Source organism: Caloenas nicobarica, chromosome 2 (assembly GCF_036013445.1).
Source record: "Caloenas nicobarica isolate bCalNic1 chromosome 2, bCalNic1.hap1, whole genome shotgun sequence".
Classification (NCBI taxonomy): domain Eukaryota; kingdom Metazoa; phylum Chordata; class Aves; order Columbiformes; family Columbidae; genus Caloenas; species Caloenas nicobarica.
The window spans coordinates 52,078,792-52,095,520 of record NC_088246.1 but is presented as its reverse complement, the minus strand read 5'-3'; the positions used below and the strand labels follow the sequence as shown (position 1 = coordinate 52,095,520).

The 16,729-nt window shown below is 41.2% G+C and overlaps 1 protein-coding gene across 2 annotated transcripts in view; it reads left to right on the top strand.

The window, feature by feature from the left end:
- Positions 1 to 16,729, top strand: part of STAC (SH3 and cysteine rich domain) — a 71,953-nt gene that overhangs the window by 37,192 nt on the left and 18,032 nt on the right. For both annotated transcript variants that reach the window (XM_065629348.1, XM_065629347.1), the window contains exons 3-6: positions 6,399 to 6,499; positions 8,536 to 8,617; positions 10,553 to 10,668; positions 15,152 to 15,233. In XM_065629348.1, coding sequence (XP_065485420.1) covers positions 6,399 to 6,499; positions 8,536 to 8,617; positions 10,553 to 10,668; positions 15,152 to 15,233 — 381 coding nt within the window. The remainder of the gene's footprint in view (positions 1 to 6,398; positions 6,500 to 8,535; positions 8,618 to 10,552; positions 10,669 to 15,151; positions 15,234 to 16,729) is intronic.

Here is a 16,729-nt window from a genome sequence, read left to right as displayed (position 1 = left end):
TTTAACCTACCCACAGGTCTGCACATTTTGAGCTGGCAGATTTAACTGTAAAAAAAACCCAAACAAAACTTTGAAGTCAATCCCACACTGCCATTTTTCATGAAAAATTCCCAAAATAAGATTTTTGCCAAGTTTTCTCTGTGCATTTTGAACTTTTTCAACCTACATGTCTGTTACTTATGCACGGAGTGCCTTTGCCACAGTGTTCAAATGAGTGTAGACTATCTAGTCAGGTCAAAAGGGAAGGATATCCGCAAAGTGCAATTTCATTTCCTCAAAAAAGGAAAATTGATCCTTTTGAATCATCAAAATGACAATGCCAAGAGCTGCCATAATGCATTTATCTGTGGGCCAGTTAGGAACAATACACAGCAGACCACAAAATTGCTATGTCCTCTTTTTGTTATTTTTTGAACAATCCATTCAGTCCCGTATTTAGCAGTGGAAAGTGAAATGGGAGGATTGCTAATAGTACTGGTAGTTTTATGTGAGGTGAATATTTGTGTATCAGTCAACACACCTGGAAACTGTGCATCCATCAACTTGAATTACCAGGCAGGCATCAGGCAGCAAGACTTCCAGCGGTCGGCCACCTAGGGTGACTGGGGAAATTCGGGTTCAGGCTCTGATCTGTAGCTCTTCTGATGACCAGCTGAGGATCTGGGCCTGTGTCCTCTCCACAATGTCAGCTGAGATGGCAACGGGGCCGCAGAATCAGTTAGGAAAGAGAAGCAGGAGGGTGCCAGGTATTAGGACAGAGAAAGGGGGCAGTTCCCAAGGTGGCGGGAGGCACCCAAGGAGGCTGAAGGCCAAGGAAGGGCAAGCAAAAGGATGAGCAGCTCATCCTTACCAACTTAATGATGATTTAGGGGAATTAGGCTCAAGATTTTTAAATTTAAAGGTGTGGATGTCCTGTGTGGAAAATGCCATTCTCTGACGAACACACAGCTTGCGACTGAGGCAAAGCAGGGGAAGGAGGCCGGTCCAGCAGCAGCCAGCTGCGGCAGCAGGATGTAGCCATAGAGGAATTTTTAAAAATAGTCTCCCTTTCGACATCAGAGCTTTTACGCAAAAACAATTAATTACAAAATGAAGAAGGGGGTGGGGGAGGAGGTTGTGCGAAGGCTTAGAGAGGGGCACCGGTGCCATTTCAGGGACTTTTCTTTCTCCATCTAAGGTGATGTCCTAAACCCTTCACTGCTACAATACTGGCCCAGCTTGCTTAAAATTCTCCATTTCCCATAAATTCTGGCACAGCTACAGCTTTCCGGTGACAATTGCAAATGCACTTGGGGAGAAAGGGGCAAGGCACTCATTATTTTTATCAACCTCTCACAGCAGAAGTTGAAGTTCTATGGAAAATATGTAATTTTAAATGTATTTATTTATGAAAGCTTTAAATCAAAACAAATTGTGACTGACACATTCCTCTCAGCTGGAACAGTAAAAAATAGTGGTTGGGTCACAGCTGGATTAGCTGGAGGTGACAGTCTCTCTGCCTCTTTCTCTTCTTTCTCTCCTTTATAGATCTGAATCTTTATCCTCTTCTTTTTTTTTTCTTTTCATTTTAGCATAAGTGCCTAATATAGTTATCTTTATGCAGTCAGCATAACGTCATGTTGTTACTATCATTTGCAGTTTTCTTTCAAATTTCTCCAGGCTGCAGGGTTTGTTCTCCCTCTCTAGCTGTTAATCTTATGTTCAGCCTTGAAACAACAGCGTTGCGGCCATAGCTGTGCTGCCCAAGAGAGTGATAAAGATTCCCTTTGCATGTGTATGAAAAACATAATTCTCATTTGCATTCCTTAGGATAAATGTCACTTTCCTGAAATGCAGAGTAGTTACTAAATTACTTTTATAGGAGAGACAGATATAAAGAATTGGATTCAAATTCTGACCTTTCTGTCTCTGCCTCCAAATCTTTCCATTCACCTATATTGAGGTGTTCTGTTCCCGTTTAGGCTTCCTCTAAAAAAACCTTAACTTTACAAAAGTGATGCAGTGTGTCCTTTTGGTAGTATTTAGGGTCAGACTATCAGAACGCTGTAAGATTCAATTTTCCATGGCTGTTCTGGAAAACCTAGCCACTAGTTTAGATATTCAAATGGGAGCTGACCCAGTCATAGAGTATTTCTAGCAAGGTGTTATTAAACATGACCTGCTTCTCAAAACAATGAGTCCTTCCAGTGCCAGGTGTCTGAATGCATTAGCTTGTATCTGAAGAAAATGTCTGTGACAGAACCTCATTTGTAAGTTTATTTAAGAGCTACTCAGGTAACCTGATGTGAAATTTTTTCATTTGTTTCCAGTGAAACACAATTTCTTTTGTCAGTTTTGGCTTTTTCATTTGCAAAACAAGTACCAGCCTTTACAGACTGTGAGATAATTAATAGGTACATTAATACACAAGACACAGAGGACATATGTGCAAAGGTAGGTGTGGTTTTATTCCAATTTGAATTTCATTGCTACATTGACAGTTATATTTATGGGCACTATGAGTCAGCTAAATATGTCCAGTACTTTCCATTCTAAACCTCTGGTTTTAGAAGTTTTCAATTTTTAGAATTTAAATTCCAGAATTTGGGCCAAATAGCACCATATTAGTGACATCTCTGACAGTTTTACCCATTAGTCTCACAAATGGGAGCATCACATCCAAGTTTTGGCAAACGTGCTCATATTGCAAGGCATAAAGAGACAAAGACAGTGAGTCCATAGGAAAGCCCACGAGGCTGTTAATCACTTTGTATTTGGAATTAGGTTAACATGGTACTCAAGAGATGATGCTTAAGAACCAATGAAAGTAAAAAAGAAGTACTGAGTAGAGTTGTCCTTTCATTGAACACTGTCCACTCTGTTCAGTGAATGAAGGAGCGTGCCTTGAATAAAAATAGTGATAAGCACATCCCTAGATTGCAATCAAAAACTTACCGAGTAGAACCTTTGCTCTGGCATGCTCAGCATTTGACAATATGATTAAGTAACCTTAATAAAGGTCTTTGGAGAAGAGAGTAGGAGGGATGATTACTTTTTGAATGTAATAATAAAGAGTCCATCAAAGCTGTTAGTCTACTCCCCTTTTGAACAAAAAACAGAGGAAAAAGTAGTTAGGGTACTCCAAGTTTAAGTTTAATTTCTAAGCCTTTAGTTCCTCTATTTCTGATGCAACACAAATTGAAATTATTCCAGGTGGGCTAAACATTTCAGTGAGTACTTTCTACCAGTAGCTTCCAGCTGTGCATTAAGATTGGCATAGGGGAACATCTACTAATGGGAATAAATGGTAGGCTGCAATCAGGCTGTCAGCTATTTAGGGGGGCAGGAAGCAAACACAAGAGTGATGGTCACCCTTGCAGGTCATCAGAGTGTGTTCACCAGAAGTCCCTGAGGAGAGCATTTTAGTATCCCAAATTCCACTGCTTCTGCAGGAACACTTGCCCATTCCAGACACTGCTGCAACCATCACAAATGTGAACTCTCTCCTTACTTTTACCTTTCCCCATGCTTCATTCTTCAGAAAGATTAACCCAGTGGGAATAAACGCACCACAGAGAGGCTTTCAGCTTCAAACAAGCTCTGGTACCCTATGGCTGAGAAGTGAAATGATACAAATTCCCCTCAAATAGTCTGTCCCATTGTGGTGGTGTTGTTATTACTATTATTATTACTATTATCGTCATTTTTCACTTTAAGTGATTAATACCACTTATTTTCTACTCTTCAATGTATGTTCAGACTAGATTCCTAGTTCTCTCATGCTCTCTTGGGGGAATTTATTGGCAAATAATATTTCAACATGTTGCTATGTCCTGTGCCACTACTGTAGGCATGATGAAATACTTCTCTAATACTGGCATGACTGTGGGACTCTCATAATACTCAGCTTTACATGAGTTGTTTGCAAAATCCATGTTCTGCCTGTTTTTTCCGCATTTCAAACTACCAGGATGCCTTCCTAAAACAGCTCTATTCAGGCAAATGTGAAGTCAACAAGCTTGCTTACATAGGAGGCCAAAAACTGATGCAAAGAGTCAAACTCTGATCTCCTTTACACCTATACCAAGTGTGGATATATTCTTCTCCATAATGTGAGCTGTGGCCGTGCCTCAGTTCTGATTAAGTGTGTTGCCAATATGTAGTTGTCTAACCTCTGGTACACAGTTTTGAAATAGCTTAGCCATTGATTCTCTGACGAGGTTTGATTTAGTGTGAGACAGATCAGAAACTGAAGAAGAAAGGATTATCCTGGGGAAAAAGAAAATATCTCTTGTAGAACTGACATTTTCAGAGCTTGAGATATAGTAGTAAAGTGTCAATACAGAATAAATGCTTCTTCTTTAAGCCCTTTAGTTATTCCACTGTGGGAAACAGGGGGATACATGCAAACTATTTCCAAGCTGCCTAGTCCTACAGTAAACCAAGTAGTTAGAAGTGACAATGAAGTAAAGATTGAAGCTTTTGGTAGTTATAGGGAATTTCATTTTGATTTACAAAGATTTCTTGTAGACTCAAGAGAGTGACTGAAATACTTTGCCTCTCTTTAAAGCCAGTACTTACCTACCCACAGGTAAAAAATGGCATTCAGCATAAAAAATAGTGTTGTTCTTTTGTAATTTATTGTCTCACTTATTTTCACATGACCACAGATGTCTGTTCTGAAGAAGCTGGAGTAGCACGGACAGTTTACATTCATTTTGCCCATCATTTGGATGCACAGTTATATTGATAAATGTGTGTGTTTTGTGATCACATGGTTATGACATATAAGGACAAATATCCACCTTGTAATGTTAACACTAAAATGACTGGAAGAGAGTAATACAGTCAGCAGAAAGGACTGTGAGACTGACTGCCTTTTCAGCTGAATCTCAGGAGTAACTTGATAAAGCAGGTAAGAGTTATGCTAGTACAGACTAGCATGAGAGGATAATTAGACCCAGTGTAAGCACTGATGCTAAATATGTGTTGTACAGGCAAAGTATGTTGTCATTTTCCTTTTCTCCATTCCACCCTATAAACATAAAAAAATGTGGAGGAAGGCCTGTTTTCTCACCGTGTCTGTTGTTGACCATCAGGAAGGGTGATTCAGCATTTCACCATCAGTAATAAAAGCACAAAGCTACGGAAATCAATTTTGCTTTGAGCATGTGTTGTGGAAAAGAAATTACAACTGAAAAAATCCTTAAGTAATCCCCCAGCTCCTCCAGCCTGCCTCTGTCTGGCTTGAAAGTGGTCAAGTGAGGGACCTCTGCCCCTGAAAGCCATCCTGCCAAGGCTTGGGTTCTGTCACCAATTTGACGAGCCCTTCCCTGAAGTGCTTTTTTTCAGACGTAGTGTTTCGCTGAATGAAGTCAGCAGTGTGTACGTGGCATTAACTAGTGAAATAACCAAGAGCTACATGAGTAATTTCAGATGAAGAATCCTGCTGACTAATACTCATATCATGCCTGACTAACGAGGGCTGGTTAAAATGTCAAGAGTTTTTTGGGGTTTTTTTACTACCTTGTTCTTACTCACTCTCACAGTAGATGATAATGAACAGACATTTTGTTTACTTATTCCATTTGTACAGTCCTATGGGGACAAAGGAGTTGCTGCAGCTTAACTGCTTCTGTGTAGTTTAGGAAGTCTTATGGATGTGTGAATAAGAGTGACTGTTCCTGCCTGGAAGCGAACAGACTCAGTTTTGTCATCTAAGAGTAGGTCCACATTGAAGATAATGCAGAACTACTGTTGTCCAAGTGAGAGAAGTCTGCTTCTGTAAGGCAAAATTTCTCCTGGAGCTCCCCTACCTGTGGCACTGAACTTTTGCACTGCCAGTGAAGGAAAGCAAGATCAGACCCGTGTGACCCTTGCTGCCCCGCTCAGGGATGTGCAAGGAGCCCTTCCCGCACCCTCTGAGCATTGGCCCAGGGAGGTGAGAGCAGTGGTCCATGGGTGCATGGCTTAGCCCTCTCACACACCCCTGGAGCTACCTCCCACCCACAAAGCCTGTCCCTCCACTGATGGCTCCGGTGCCTGGGTGCTCCTTCAGTGGCTCCCTCAGCCACGCACGGCTCTCATGCCAAGCCGTTTCGAAACAGCAAAGGGATTTTGCTTGATCATGGGGCAGAGTGGTCACTCATAGGACTATCATACAATGGAGCATAATCCAATATATATCTAAAAGCAGCTATAGCCTAGGAAAGAACCTGGGGAGAAATGCCTAAAATGGAAAGGCTGTGAAGAATGTGCATGTATAAATGTACATTTAAAAAAAAGCAGGCAAGGCAAAGAATGTTGTCAGTATTTACTCTGCTGCAACTGACCTCCCCTTTAGTTCTTTCAGGTCATTTGTTAAATGCATGGAAACTATTGATTTTTGTCTCATTAAATCATTTCCATGCTTTTCACAGGGACAAACGCTAAGCACGGACTGCGCTGTAAGGCGTGTAAGATGAGCATCCACCACAAGTGTGCAGACAGCATTGGACAACAGCGTTGCATGGGCAAGCTGGTAAGTGAACAGCTCAGGGCAGCAAGTGCAGTGGGAAGTACTAGCCTGTGCTGGGGCCACTTGCTCCGTGTGCCTGACCCCCCGGCTGGCGTTTAGATGGTGCGTTAACAGAGCTGACACCAGGTCATTTTACTGAGGTGGAAAAAGTAAAGCCAGGTGGTGCCCGATTATCCACTTGGGCAATTGCTACTCAAAAACCTGAACAAAAATGAAACACAAATCTGGCCTCCTTTGTGGATATGAGAATAGTTACATAATCCAAATTGAGCTGAACATCAGAATTAATTCCCTTGATTTAAACTGCGCTTGCTGTAGTGTAAATCTCTCAAGGAACACTATAAGTTAGTTAAAAATATTTCAGTGGAGCTTAACCAACAAAAAATCCTTCAAATTATGTTTTATTGTTTTCTCCACTGTCAGGCCTTGATGAAAACCCATGATTAATCTTAAAAGGAAAACCCAAACCTTTCACAGTGAAACACCACAGAGCTTGAAGCAATTTCTCAGTAGGACAGGCTGGGAGAAGACCTGCCCCTGTATGAACACAGAACCCTAGTGGGCGAGTCACCTTCTGAAAAGAAAATTCTCATTATTGGCAAAGGCAGGACACTGTGTTTGAGAAAATTCTAGTCCAGCTTGATGACTTCTATGGGAATGTGGTTCTTTTGGTTACTTCTGGAAAGGTAACCTGGAAAAATGAAGATTTGGAATATGAAAACTGAATACATATACTCATGTTTCAGATATTCTCAGATTTGTTGCAACCTGAAGGCACCTGAGGCAAATATGAGCCAAACCTAAACAGCTTTACTGTGTGAAATGATGAAAAAAATCAAGCATTGACGTCAAAAGGGCTTGAAAATCCACCTCTCCCTGGAAAGATCTTTTCAAGAGTATTCAGTGATGTTACTATTGTTTATACATTTGTGGCAAATCTTTATGCATTTCAAGCATAATCTTAGCCCTAGTGTGAGGCAATTCTGGTATAGGAAGTTGGTTTGTGAAGCCTTGGACAAGCCAAATATCAAATCACGTGAATTGTTTCGTATGTTTCATGATTCCAGCCTCAGCACTTATGGTGATTAGTTTCGAAAAGCAGAAAAGTAGAGGCTAAATTTAAAGCAGGAAGTCAACCAGCAAAGTTTTGGGAGTTTTATGAGCTCATGTTGTGTCTGAATCTAGTTTGTTTGAGGGATAAACTGAGGCTGGGGAATCTGGAATTTATTCCTCTAAGAAACCAAATTTATCAATGCCCTCATTCCTTCTCAACCCATGCTGCAGCTCATTAGCAAAAGAACTAGTTATCTATGATTTTTTGATGTATACTGAACATAGGATACAGAAAATATATCTCCATGAGGCTTTTCCACTTACCGCTGTGACTGGAAGTTCTCGCTGCCCACAGAGATTAGAAATCTGAGAGATCATTTCTGAATCTCCAATACCTTAAAGGGCATTTCCGAAGACTTAGATGTTAGCACCTTCATTTTGGGTACTCATCTGGTGAGGACTTGAGGACAAGACAAAAAAGCAGTGGAAGCTGCAGTCGGTCAGCAGCACACCTTAGAAAAATCTATAAAAATGCACTAAATTCCTTGGGTTTCACGAGTGCATACATGGGATAATGAAGATTTGGAATTAGGGTGGGGAAGAACAGTCACATGTTTAGCAAATGCAAAACAATGCAAATTCACATTACACAAGAAGAAAGGGAGAGAGAAACTTCCCAGAACCTCTGATGATTCAGCACTTCTGCTGCGATTAATTAATGCTGCTTTTGTGTAAGACAAAAGAAAAAGGAGGGCTGAAAATGAGTCCCCCCTCCTTCCACATAAATACGGGAAATTGTGGGGTTTTTTCCAGGAGAAAAATCAAATAAATCCCTGATTTATAAACCCCACAGTGACTCAACAACAGGAGGCAAATTTCCAGCCTGGCCACACTGTTATGCCACTAGCCGAAGAGCTGAGGTTATTTCTACTATGTCAGTTGTGGCAGCAATGCACTTCACTTGTTTTTGCTTTCTCTCCCTCCAGCCAAAGGGATTTCGACGGTACTACAGCTCACCACTACTCATTCACGAACAGTTTGGCTGCATCAAAGAAGTGATGCCTATTGGTAGGTTCCGATTGCTTTTCCATTCAGTCTCCCTTTGGCAGTGCTCTGCAACAGCAGCGGCAGACTTCCAGCCGTGGTATTTACCCTCAGCAGCCTTCCAGCTCCTTTCGTTGACTGGATGTCCTGCCATCTCAGGAAAGGACCACTTCAAAGATACAAAGCTGGAAGAGGAGAGGGTGTGTTTATTGTGCGTTTCACTCAAAAGCCTGTGCATATCACATCTTAGTAATTACCCAATTTATAATAATAACTACATGAGTTCAAAGTAGGAACTTAGAAAGGGAGCAAACACTGTAATATTGAGGTGAAGGTCTGAGCTGGAAAGAACCAGATAAAAGATAAAGAGATCAAAACAGCAGGAGGCATTGAAAGCACTGTTCTGTTTTTTGAGGGACTTTGCTAGATTCCTGTCCCTTTTCACCCACACTTCTTACTTTCTTCATATCTTTCCTTATTGACCATGTCTACACATTGTCTGAGTATTTAAAGGACCAGATTTTGCTCACTGTAAAACCAAATTCCTGAAAAGAAACATTTTGAAATGAAGAAGTTGAGCTGACTCTGGAAAATATTTCTCCCCACCAGTACTCTGACAAGGCAAGCCTGGCAGTGCAAAAAATGAAAGCCCAAACTAGGCAGTCAGTTTAAAATGACTTGTCTGAGGACATTTACTTTGTTGTTTTCAGAAGTTTGTTTTGCTCTTATCAAAATTCAAAGTCTCATGTATTTTCATTGTACTTTGAACAAAATGTCCGTACTTCTATACCCTCCTACAAATGTACAGTATTCTACATGTCTGCTGCCTTGTACTGCAAGGGAGCCTGAAGTCTAACAATGTAGTATGTAGAAATGGATTTGAACTGGATTTGCTCATGCTAATTGAAGACATCCATTTCTCTGCCATGGGAGATCAGGATGGGCTGAGAGAGTTGGGGTTGTTCAGCCTGGAGAAGAGAAGGCTCTGGGGAGCAGCCTTTCAGTACTTAAAAGGGGCCTATAAGAAAGATGGGGACAGACTTTTTAGCAGGACCTGTTTCAATAGGACAAAGAGCAATGGTTTTAAACTAAAGGAGGGAAGATTCAGGCTGGACACGAGGAAGATATTTTTTACAATGAGGGTGGTAAAACTCTGACACAGGTTGCCCAGAGAGGTGGTAGATGCCCCATCCCTGGAGACATTCAAGGCCAGACTGGACGGGGCTCTGAGCAACCTGATCTAGCTGAAGATGTCCCTGCTCATTGCAGGGGGTTGGACTAGATGACCTTTGAAGGTCCCTTCCAACCTAAACTATTATATAATTCTATGACTTTGGGACCAGCTATAAGGCAGAATGGGAATGAGAATTGAACAGACATATGCCAGTGAGGGTGGTGGTCTGGCTACCTCTAGACTGAGCTGAGCAACCTGGAGCTCATTCCCGACAGCAGGTACGTACTCACACCTTCCTCCAGACCCCATATGGCCCCACAGTGAGGATGTCAGTACCTTTCAAGGAAGATCCAGACCATCCAACTTAGTCCAGTAGCAGCATTATGTAGATAGACAAAGGTGATGGTCAGTGGTAGGAACAGGCAGCAAACATGGATTAAAGCCTCTTGGTACTATGTCTTCCTTAACTCAGTGCAGGCAGCATCAGTGGTGATTAGAAAAGGAGGATGGTGAGTGAAGAGAAGACAAGGCAGTGGCAGGGGCAAGAAGAGCCTGAATCAAGGGAGGATGATCTATATCACAGCAGAGGAGCAGCAGAAAATCACTAGCAAAAGCCAGTTCCACTAAGTTTGTCAAATACCTTTCATAAGGATAGTCTCTCAACTTGTGTTTCTAAGCATACATACCAATATGTTGGTAGAGGCAGGTGTTTCTCCAACTGAAGCAGGAGCATGACCAGAAATATCTTCAAGGGACTGATGCATGTTTTACTCCTTCTGTTGCAGCCTGTGGAAATAAGGTTGACCCTGTGTATGAAACTCTCCGTTTTGGGACTTCCTTAGCTCAGAAAACCAAAAAGGGCAGTTCTGGAAGTGGGTCTGACTCTCCCAACAGAAACTCTGTAAGTATCCCACATATTTCTTCCATTTTCTTTGTGAAGGAGCAACAGATATTCATTCATTCACAGGAGTTCATACCAGAGTTCAAAAGAGCTGTATTTCAAACCAAAAAAAAAAACAAAACCCAAACAAAAACAACACCAAAAAAACCCAAAACAAAACAAAAAAACCCCCACCAAACAAAAACCAACCAATGAACCAAACAAAAACCAAAACCAAACCAAAAAAACCACCTCACTCCCAGCTTCTAAAATGAGACCTGAAAACACTTTTTTTTTTCAAACTTGAGTTTTAAGTATCTTTTAGATGACTTTTGAGAAAAAGAGAAAAATATGAATTAAATTAATTAAATGATTCTTTATTGGATTGGAAAAGGAAATTATGTTCTTTTGATTTTGCATATCTATGTAGAAGTGGAACCGAGATATTTAATTGTCAAGCTGGAGTTAACACATCTTGCCTAGTGGTGGTGGTGGACATTTACTTTTCACAAAACTGATAGAAATAGATTGGAGTCCTCTGAGCCTAAATTTAAAAGTACAAGATCCACAGTACAAGCCAAGCCAAAATGAAGCCACTGATCCTGCAACAAGGCAATGGACTTGCACATTCACCCCTGCCCAGTGTAGACTCAGTAGGAGGGCATCTGGGTTTGGGGCTTCTTTCTCCAAAACCCAAATACAGGCAGGTGTGCTCAGCTTGTTCTGTCCAGACAGGGAGATTTTCACCTTTGTGTTAATCCTTGTTATTCACTCTCTCCTATCATAAAAGTCACTTTCTTCAGGGCCATGTCAGAAGAGCTGGAAAAGAGGGACAAGGGAAACGATAGTTCTCTTAGCCATGCCATTGCTAAATCCATACTCAGTTCATCAATAATGCTTACCAATATCTTACTTACAGAAACGGTTATTTTAACAGTATTAGGACCCATGAGATCAGGAGCTTATTCATGGTGTCGAAAGAACATTTCATACCCTCTCACCTCTCATAAACAGACACTTAAGCTTATGCTTAGGGCTCTCTTTTTTACCAAGAGATCCTCCCCTCTCCCCACCTCGCAAAAAAAAAAAAAAAATCACACCATAATACAGTGGAGATTAGAGCTGATTGTCACATCTAAAATTCAGACCCACATTATCTGACAATCTCTCCTGCACTCACCTCAGAATTCAGATCACAAGGCACAGAGACATGACAAGACTTGGTTTGCAGCCCTCAGAGCAAACATGTCTAATTTAAAATTGTGCTAAAATCTGTTTGTTTGGTACAACATTTCCCTGGCACTTAAATGTATGCTCCCTCACATGGCTGAACTGTAACCTCAGGTGGTATAGGTGACCTCTAAACACACATCCATTTGTGTCAGATGAGAAAGAAGACAGACAAATTTTAACAAGAACTAAGTGAAATCTACAAGGAAGTTATTAAAAGACATGTCCTCTCCACACCCTTGTTTCTGCCTTAAAAGGAATTTGGTAATTTCCACTCTTTTTTAAAACCCAAAGTGAGTCTACCACCTGACACATTGTGATTACAGTTCTTTCAATTATTTAATTTACTTTGAAACAGAAATTCTACAAATGTAATTATTGCTTTCTAAATCAATAAAGCTTATGTTGAATTATGAATGACAACTCAAGCATAGAAATCATGAATGCCGTGTCAGCTTGCCCTAGGGAGCTGATCATAACTAGTTGGGGTGTGGGTGTAGAATGAGGAACACAAGTTCATTATGGGAATTCCTCCAGGGTATTAAGGCTGAGAGAGAATATAACACGTGTCTGCATACAGAAAATAGAAAACATTAGAGAACTGAATAAACAGACATGTGAAACCATAGCTTCTGCCAGTGCAATCCTGTGGATTGAGACAAGGATAAAAAACAGGGCCTGACACAACCCTGCTCCAAATGGTGGGACCATGGAGCTTTACAAGTGTGACGTGTAACCCGGCGGAGCAGGCACCGACCAGTGACCAGAGCAGCGGTGTGACACAGAGCCCTTAGTGCCCTGGAAAAAAATGCACCCAAGTATGTGAGCTAGCAGCACATGTGCAGTTAATAACGCAGAGGGACTAACAACTTTCCCCAGTGGTCCTCACTTCTGCACGCTCTGCTCCTCTCAAAGCAGAAGCAGCAATGCAGCTGTGAGGGTCACAGCAGCACTGGGCTTTGCGGCTGAGCTGTGCCCCAGCCCTGTGAGCTGGGGAGTGCTTCAAAGTTCTGCCATGTCACCAAACCAGGAACATCAGGGATGTGGTGGCACCTGGGATCCTACTTCACCTCGCAAGTGGTGTCCAGGCTGTCGAAGGGCTGCTTCTACTGAAGGTAGTTAAAAGCAAAGGCAACTTGCCTGCCTCTACAGCCATGAAGCTTCCATGACTGCTGTTCATGTCTCTGCGCAGAATAGAGAGAACCTTCTTGTTCTGAACAAGCCAAGGAATTTTTAACATGACTGAGCAGTGTGGATGCACCCACTGTGATTTTTCAGCCTCCATTCTGCATTTCCCATAGAAGAAAGTGGCCATATGCTCCAGATTTACTACCTACTCCTTCTTCAAAAATGTGCATCTGCAACCCACATTTATACAAAAAGTCGCTTGAGGTGATGTAAATGTGATTCCAGTTCTTCTTAGTTTTTCGTGGATCAGTTCCTCTCAAAAAGTGCTTTGTACCTCTATCGTTCCTATTAGACCATTTATCATATAGCTCTTGACTGACACATCATTAAAGGTAGCTGAGGTTACTTCAAGAGGTTGCTTCAGGAGGTTTTAGATGAAGTATATACTGGAGAAACAGTCACTTGCACATCCCGTATGCAGTAGTACCCAATGAAATATGAAGCTAATCGGTAGTTATGAGACCTATCTGTGAAGAACATGCCGTAGCAATGTGCCAAAAAATAGCGGGGACTTACTGTTTCAAGAAAGCAAATCTTCCCCTTCTCCACCCAGCAACTAGAAATCTCTAGATATGCTTTACACTGATTCCATGTTAGCATTGCTATTCCAGTGCCTTCTCATCCAGGGGTGACCTATTTGTGCAAGATGCAAGACAAGCATGACCTGCTGCAGTAGACTGAGTCCAAAAAAAAGGCATAACAGAGCAGTAAAGTAGAAGACTCTTAAAATAGCAAGGGAAACAAGGTAACCAAAAGATACCTGTGGCATAAATCTACTTTTCACCTCTTTGTTCCTTAGTAACCTTGGATGGAGAAGTATCTAGGAAAGTACTAGCTAGGGGAAATAAAATTGTCTTTCTAAAAAAAAGCTTTTCTAAAAAAAAGCTTTGTTGTCCACACTAGTAAAAGGAATTAAAAAAATGAGCAGTTCAGGTTTTATGTTCCCTGAACAAAAGCGGTGAATGTTCCTTGTTTGGTTTTTCTTCCTGTAAGGCAGGCAAAGGTCTGCAAAGCCATGGACAGAGCAATGTGGAAAATATAATTCTAGAGTGTCATGGAATAGTGAAGTTGAATCCTTCCATGTGTCTTAAAATCCTGTTAACAAGAAATAAATAAACCTTAGGAGTATGTAATGATACACAGCTTTTCAGTTTAGAGAGAGTACCTGACTCAAGTTCTATGTTTGGGTTTTTTTATGGTTATCAAAGATGTTTTACCCGAAGGTCACATGTGGAGAGTTCAGAAACTGAAGTTCCATAAGGTCAGATTCGGACAGAGTTGTTTGGAGCGGCTCCTGTTCCTGTTGGGCTATACATGGAGAAGCTGACTACCGAGGAAAGGAATCTAGTGCCTTATGCAGAGTACACTTCTGAGGCTTTAGATTATGTCATCCCACATTCCCCTACACCCTAGAACAATGGGTCCTTAATCATGATTGACATTAATATGGTACAAATAAGAAATCATAGTAATTCTAACAGCAACATTAGGATTTCATTTTTCCCTAACCATACCAGCCAGATGACTGTTTAAAGAGAAAGTGAGGGCAGCTATTTAAAGACTGAGTTCAACCAACTCCATCACACTCCAGCTACTTCTTCCATAGCATGTTAACAGATTTAAAATCACCTTTACATTATATAGTTATTTTACTGAGTAGTATATTCAGGATTAATAAATTAATAGTCAATATTTTCAATTAATGTTCAGTCTCCTTGGTAGACAGCTATTTAGTACACCTGCAGGATCTAGAAATTCCCCTAAGCCCTTTCTATTTTATACAGAGAACCACATTGTTTTAAATAATCCTTTGTTCCTTAACTTTCACTTCACATCATATTGCAGAAATCCTTTGCACTCCAGACTGAAAACTTGGGTCTGGAGTTCTTTCTGGGCTTTCACTGCTCCCTATGAAGCAGGTATTTGTTGTGCAACACAAGTTACAACATTTTCTGCAACCCCATTAGGCTGACTTGCTCTGCTCTGACAGCACCCAAGTACTATATTCCCCAAGGGTTCTTGTGTGGTCTTTATTGCCCACTTTTTCTGGCTTATCCCATCCCATTTGCACTTTCTGTCCCTGCAGACAGCTGACCTGGCAGAAGTCCCCGAGGAAGGCGGTAGCTCTGCAAGCACCCTTGACATCAATAGGAAACGCAGCAACAGCGGTGAGTGCTGCCAGACCAGGAGAGCATCTTTGGATGTACAGGCCTGTGTACAACCTATTTCAGATGGGGTTTCTTAATAGTATGTCCATGTTTTAGCAGCATTGTGATTTTCAAAGCAGGAGGTGTGTGGGGCATGTATTCATAGTTAGTGCAAGAATTTGGGGAATGCTTTTTGCCATTTGGATAAAATCCAAGCCACTGGTTTTCTTAATTTGTTATGTCTAGACCTGACACTGGACAAGGTTCAGGTCCATCCCCTATCTCCTATGCTTCATGAACATGACTGTAAATAAATCACTTCACATGCTTCAGTCCCACATTGGCAAAGTGGAACAAAAATAGTACTTCCTTTCTCTTCCATATGTTTGACTTGTCTACATGTATCTATTTATTACGCCATAACCTCTGGGACAGGAAATGAATCATATAATATCCATATGTCTGTAAAATATATAACACAATGAATCCTGATTGATAATCGCAGCTTCTCAGTACAACTGTAGTATATGGCCAGCAATATTAATAGCCTAATTCTTTTGTCTGCTTTGCAGTACAAGAGCAATGTTTTTACAGCATTAGTATGATGGGGTTATGAGACTATCATACCAATCAAGAGCTTAGTAATGAAATCTCAGCCAGTGAGTGTTGGTGGTTTTGACCCTGTTCTTGAATTCTATCACGGTGAGGGAAGCAATAAGTACAAAGGGTTTTGGAGCACTAAGCAAAACTTCAGGCCCAGACCATCACAGCAACTTCTCCAACAGCACCTGAAGGTTGCTGTCCTGAGTCTCACATGAGATGTGTGCTACAAAAATACATCGCAGTGAGCATAGCTTTCTTCTGGAAGACCTCTAGTGCTCCTTACATACATGTAGGTGAAATGCCAGCTTCAGCTGTCCATCTCCATTTTATGCTACCTTCTTATTCCTTTCCTCTCTGTTCTATCACTTCTCCTTGCTGTGTTCCGTCATTTTCTCCCTCTCACTTTGTGAACATCCCTTCTGTATTATCTGCTTTCTCCTTATATTTTTTTAGGTTTTCTGTATTGCAAGTGCAATTTGACCTGACCTGGTTAAAGATAAAGGATTCAGTCTGCTTCACAACTGCTTAATCCTGCCTACCTAAGATTAATTTGGCCCTGTCTGAGTTTTCAGATAACTTTTTATTTCATTGTCAATCAGTAATTCCATTTCTGAAACCCAAAGAAACTTTTTTCTCTGAGATCTGCATTCACTGAATGCACTGAGAGGCATTCAAGGAACTTGCTCAAAGAGATTAGTTTAAAAACTCAGCATGTGTCAGACCTCCAAATAACTTCCGTGGCACATTAACGATTCCTTTGATCAGCACTGGCTCTTTTACAATCCATCCTTCAGAGGCTCAGGGTATAAATTATGCATCAGTCACTCCAAAAATTTCCCCTTGGTAGATTTTTAATAAACTGCCCACTCTATTTGCACAAGCTATGGAAATGGTAAAATCCTTTTCAGACTGTA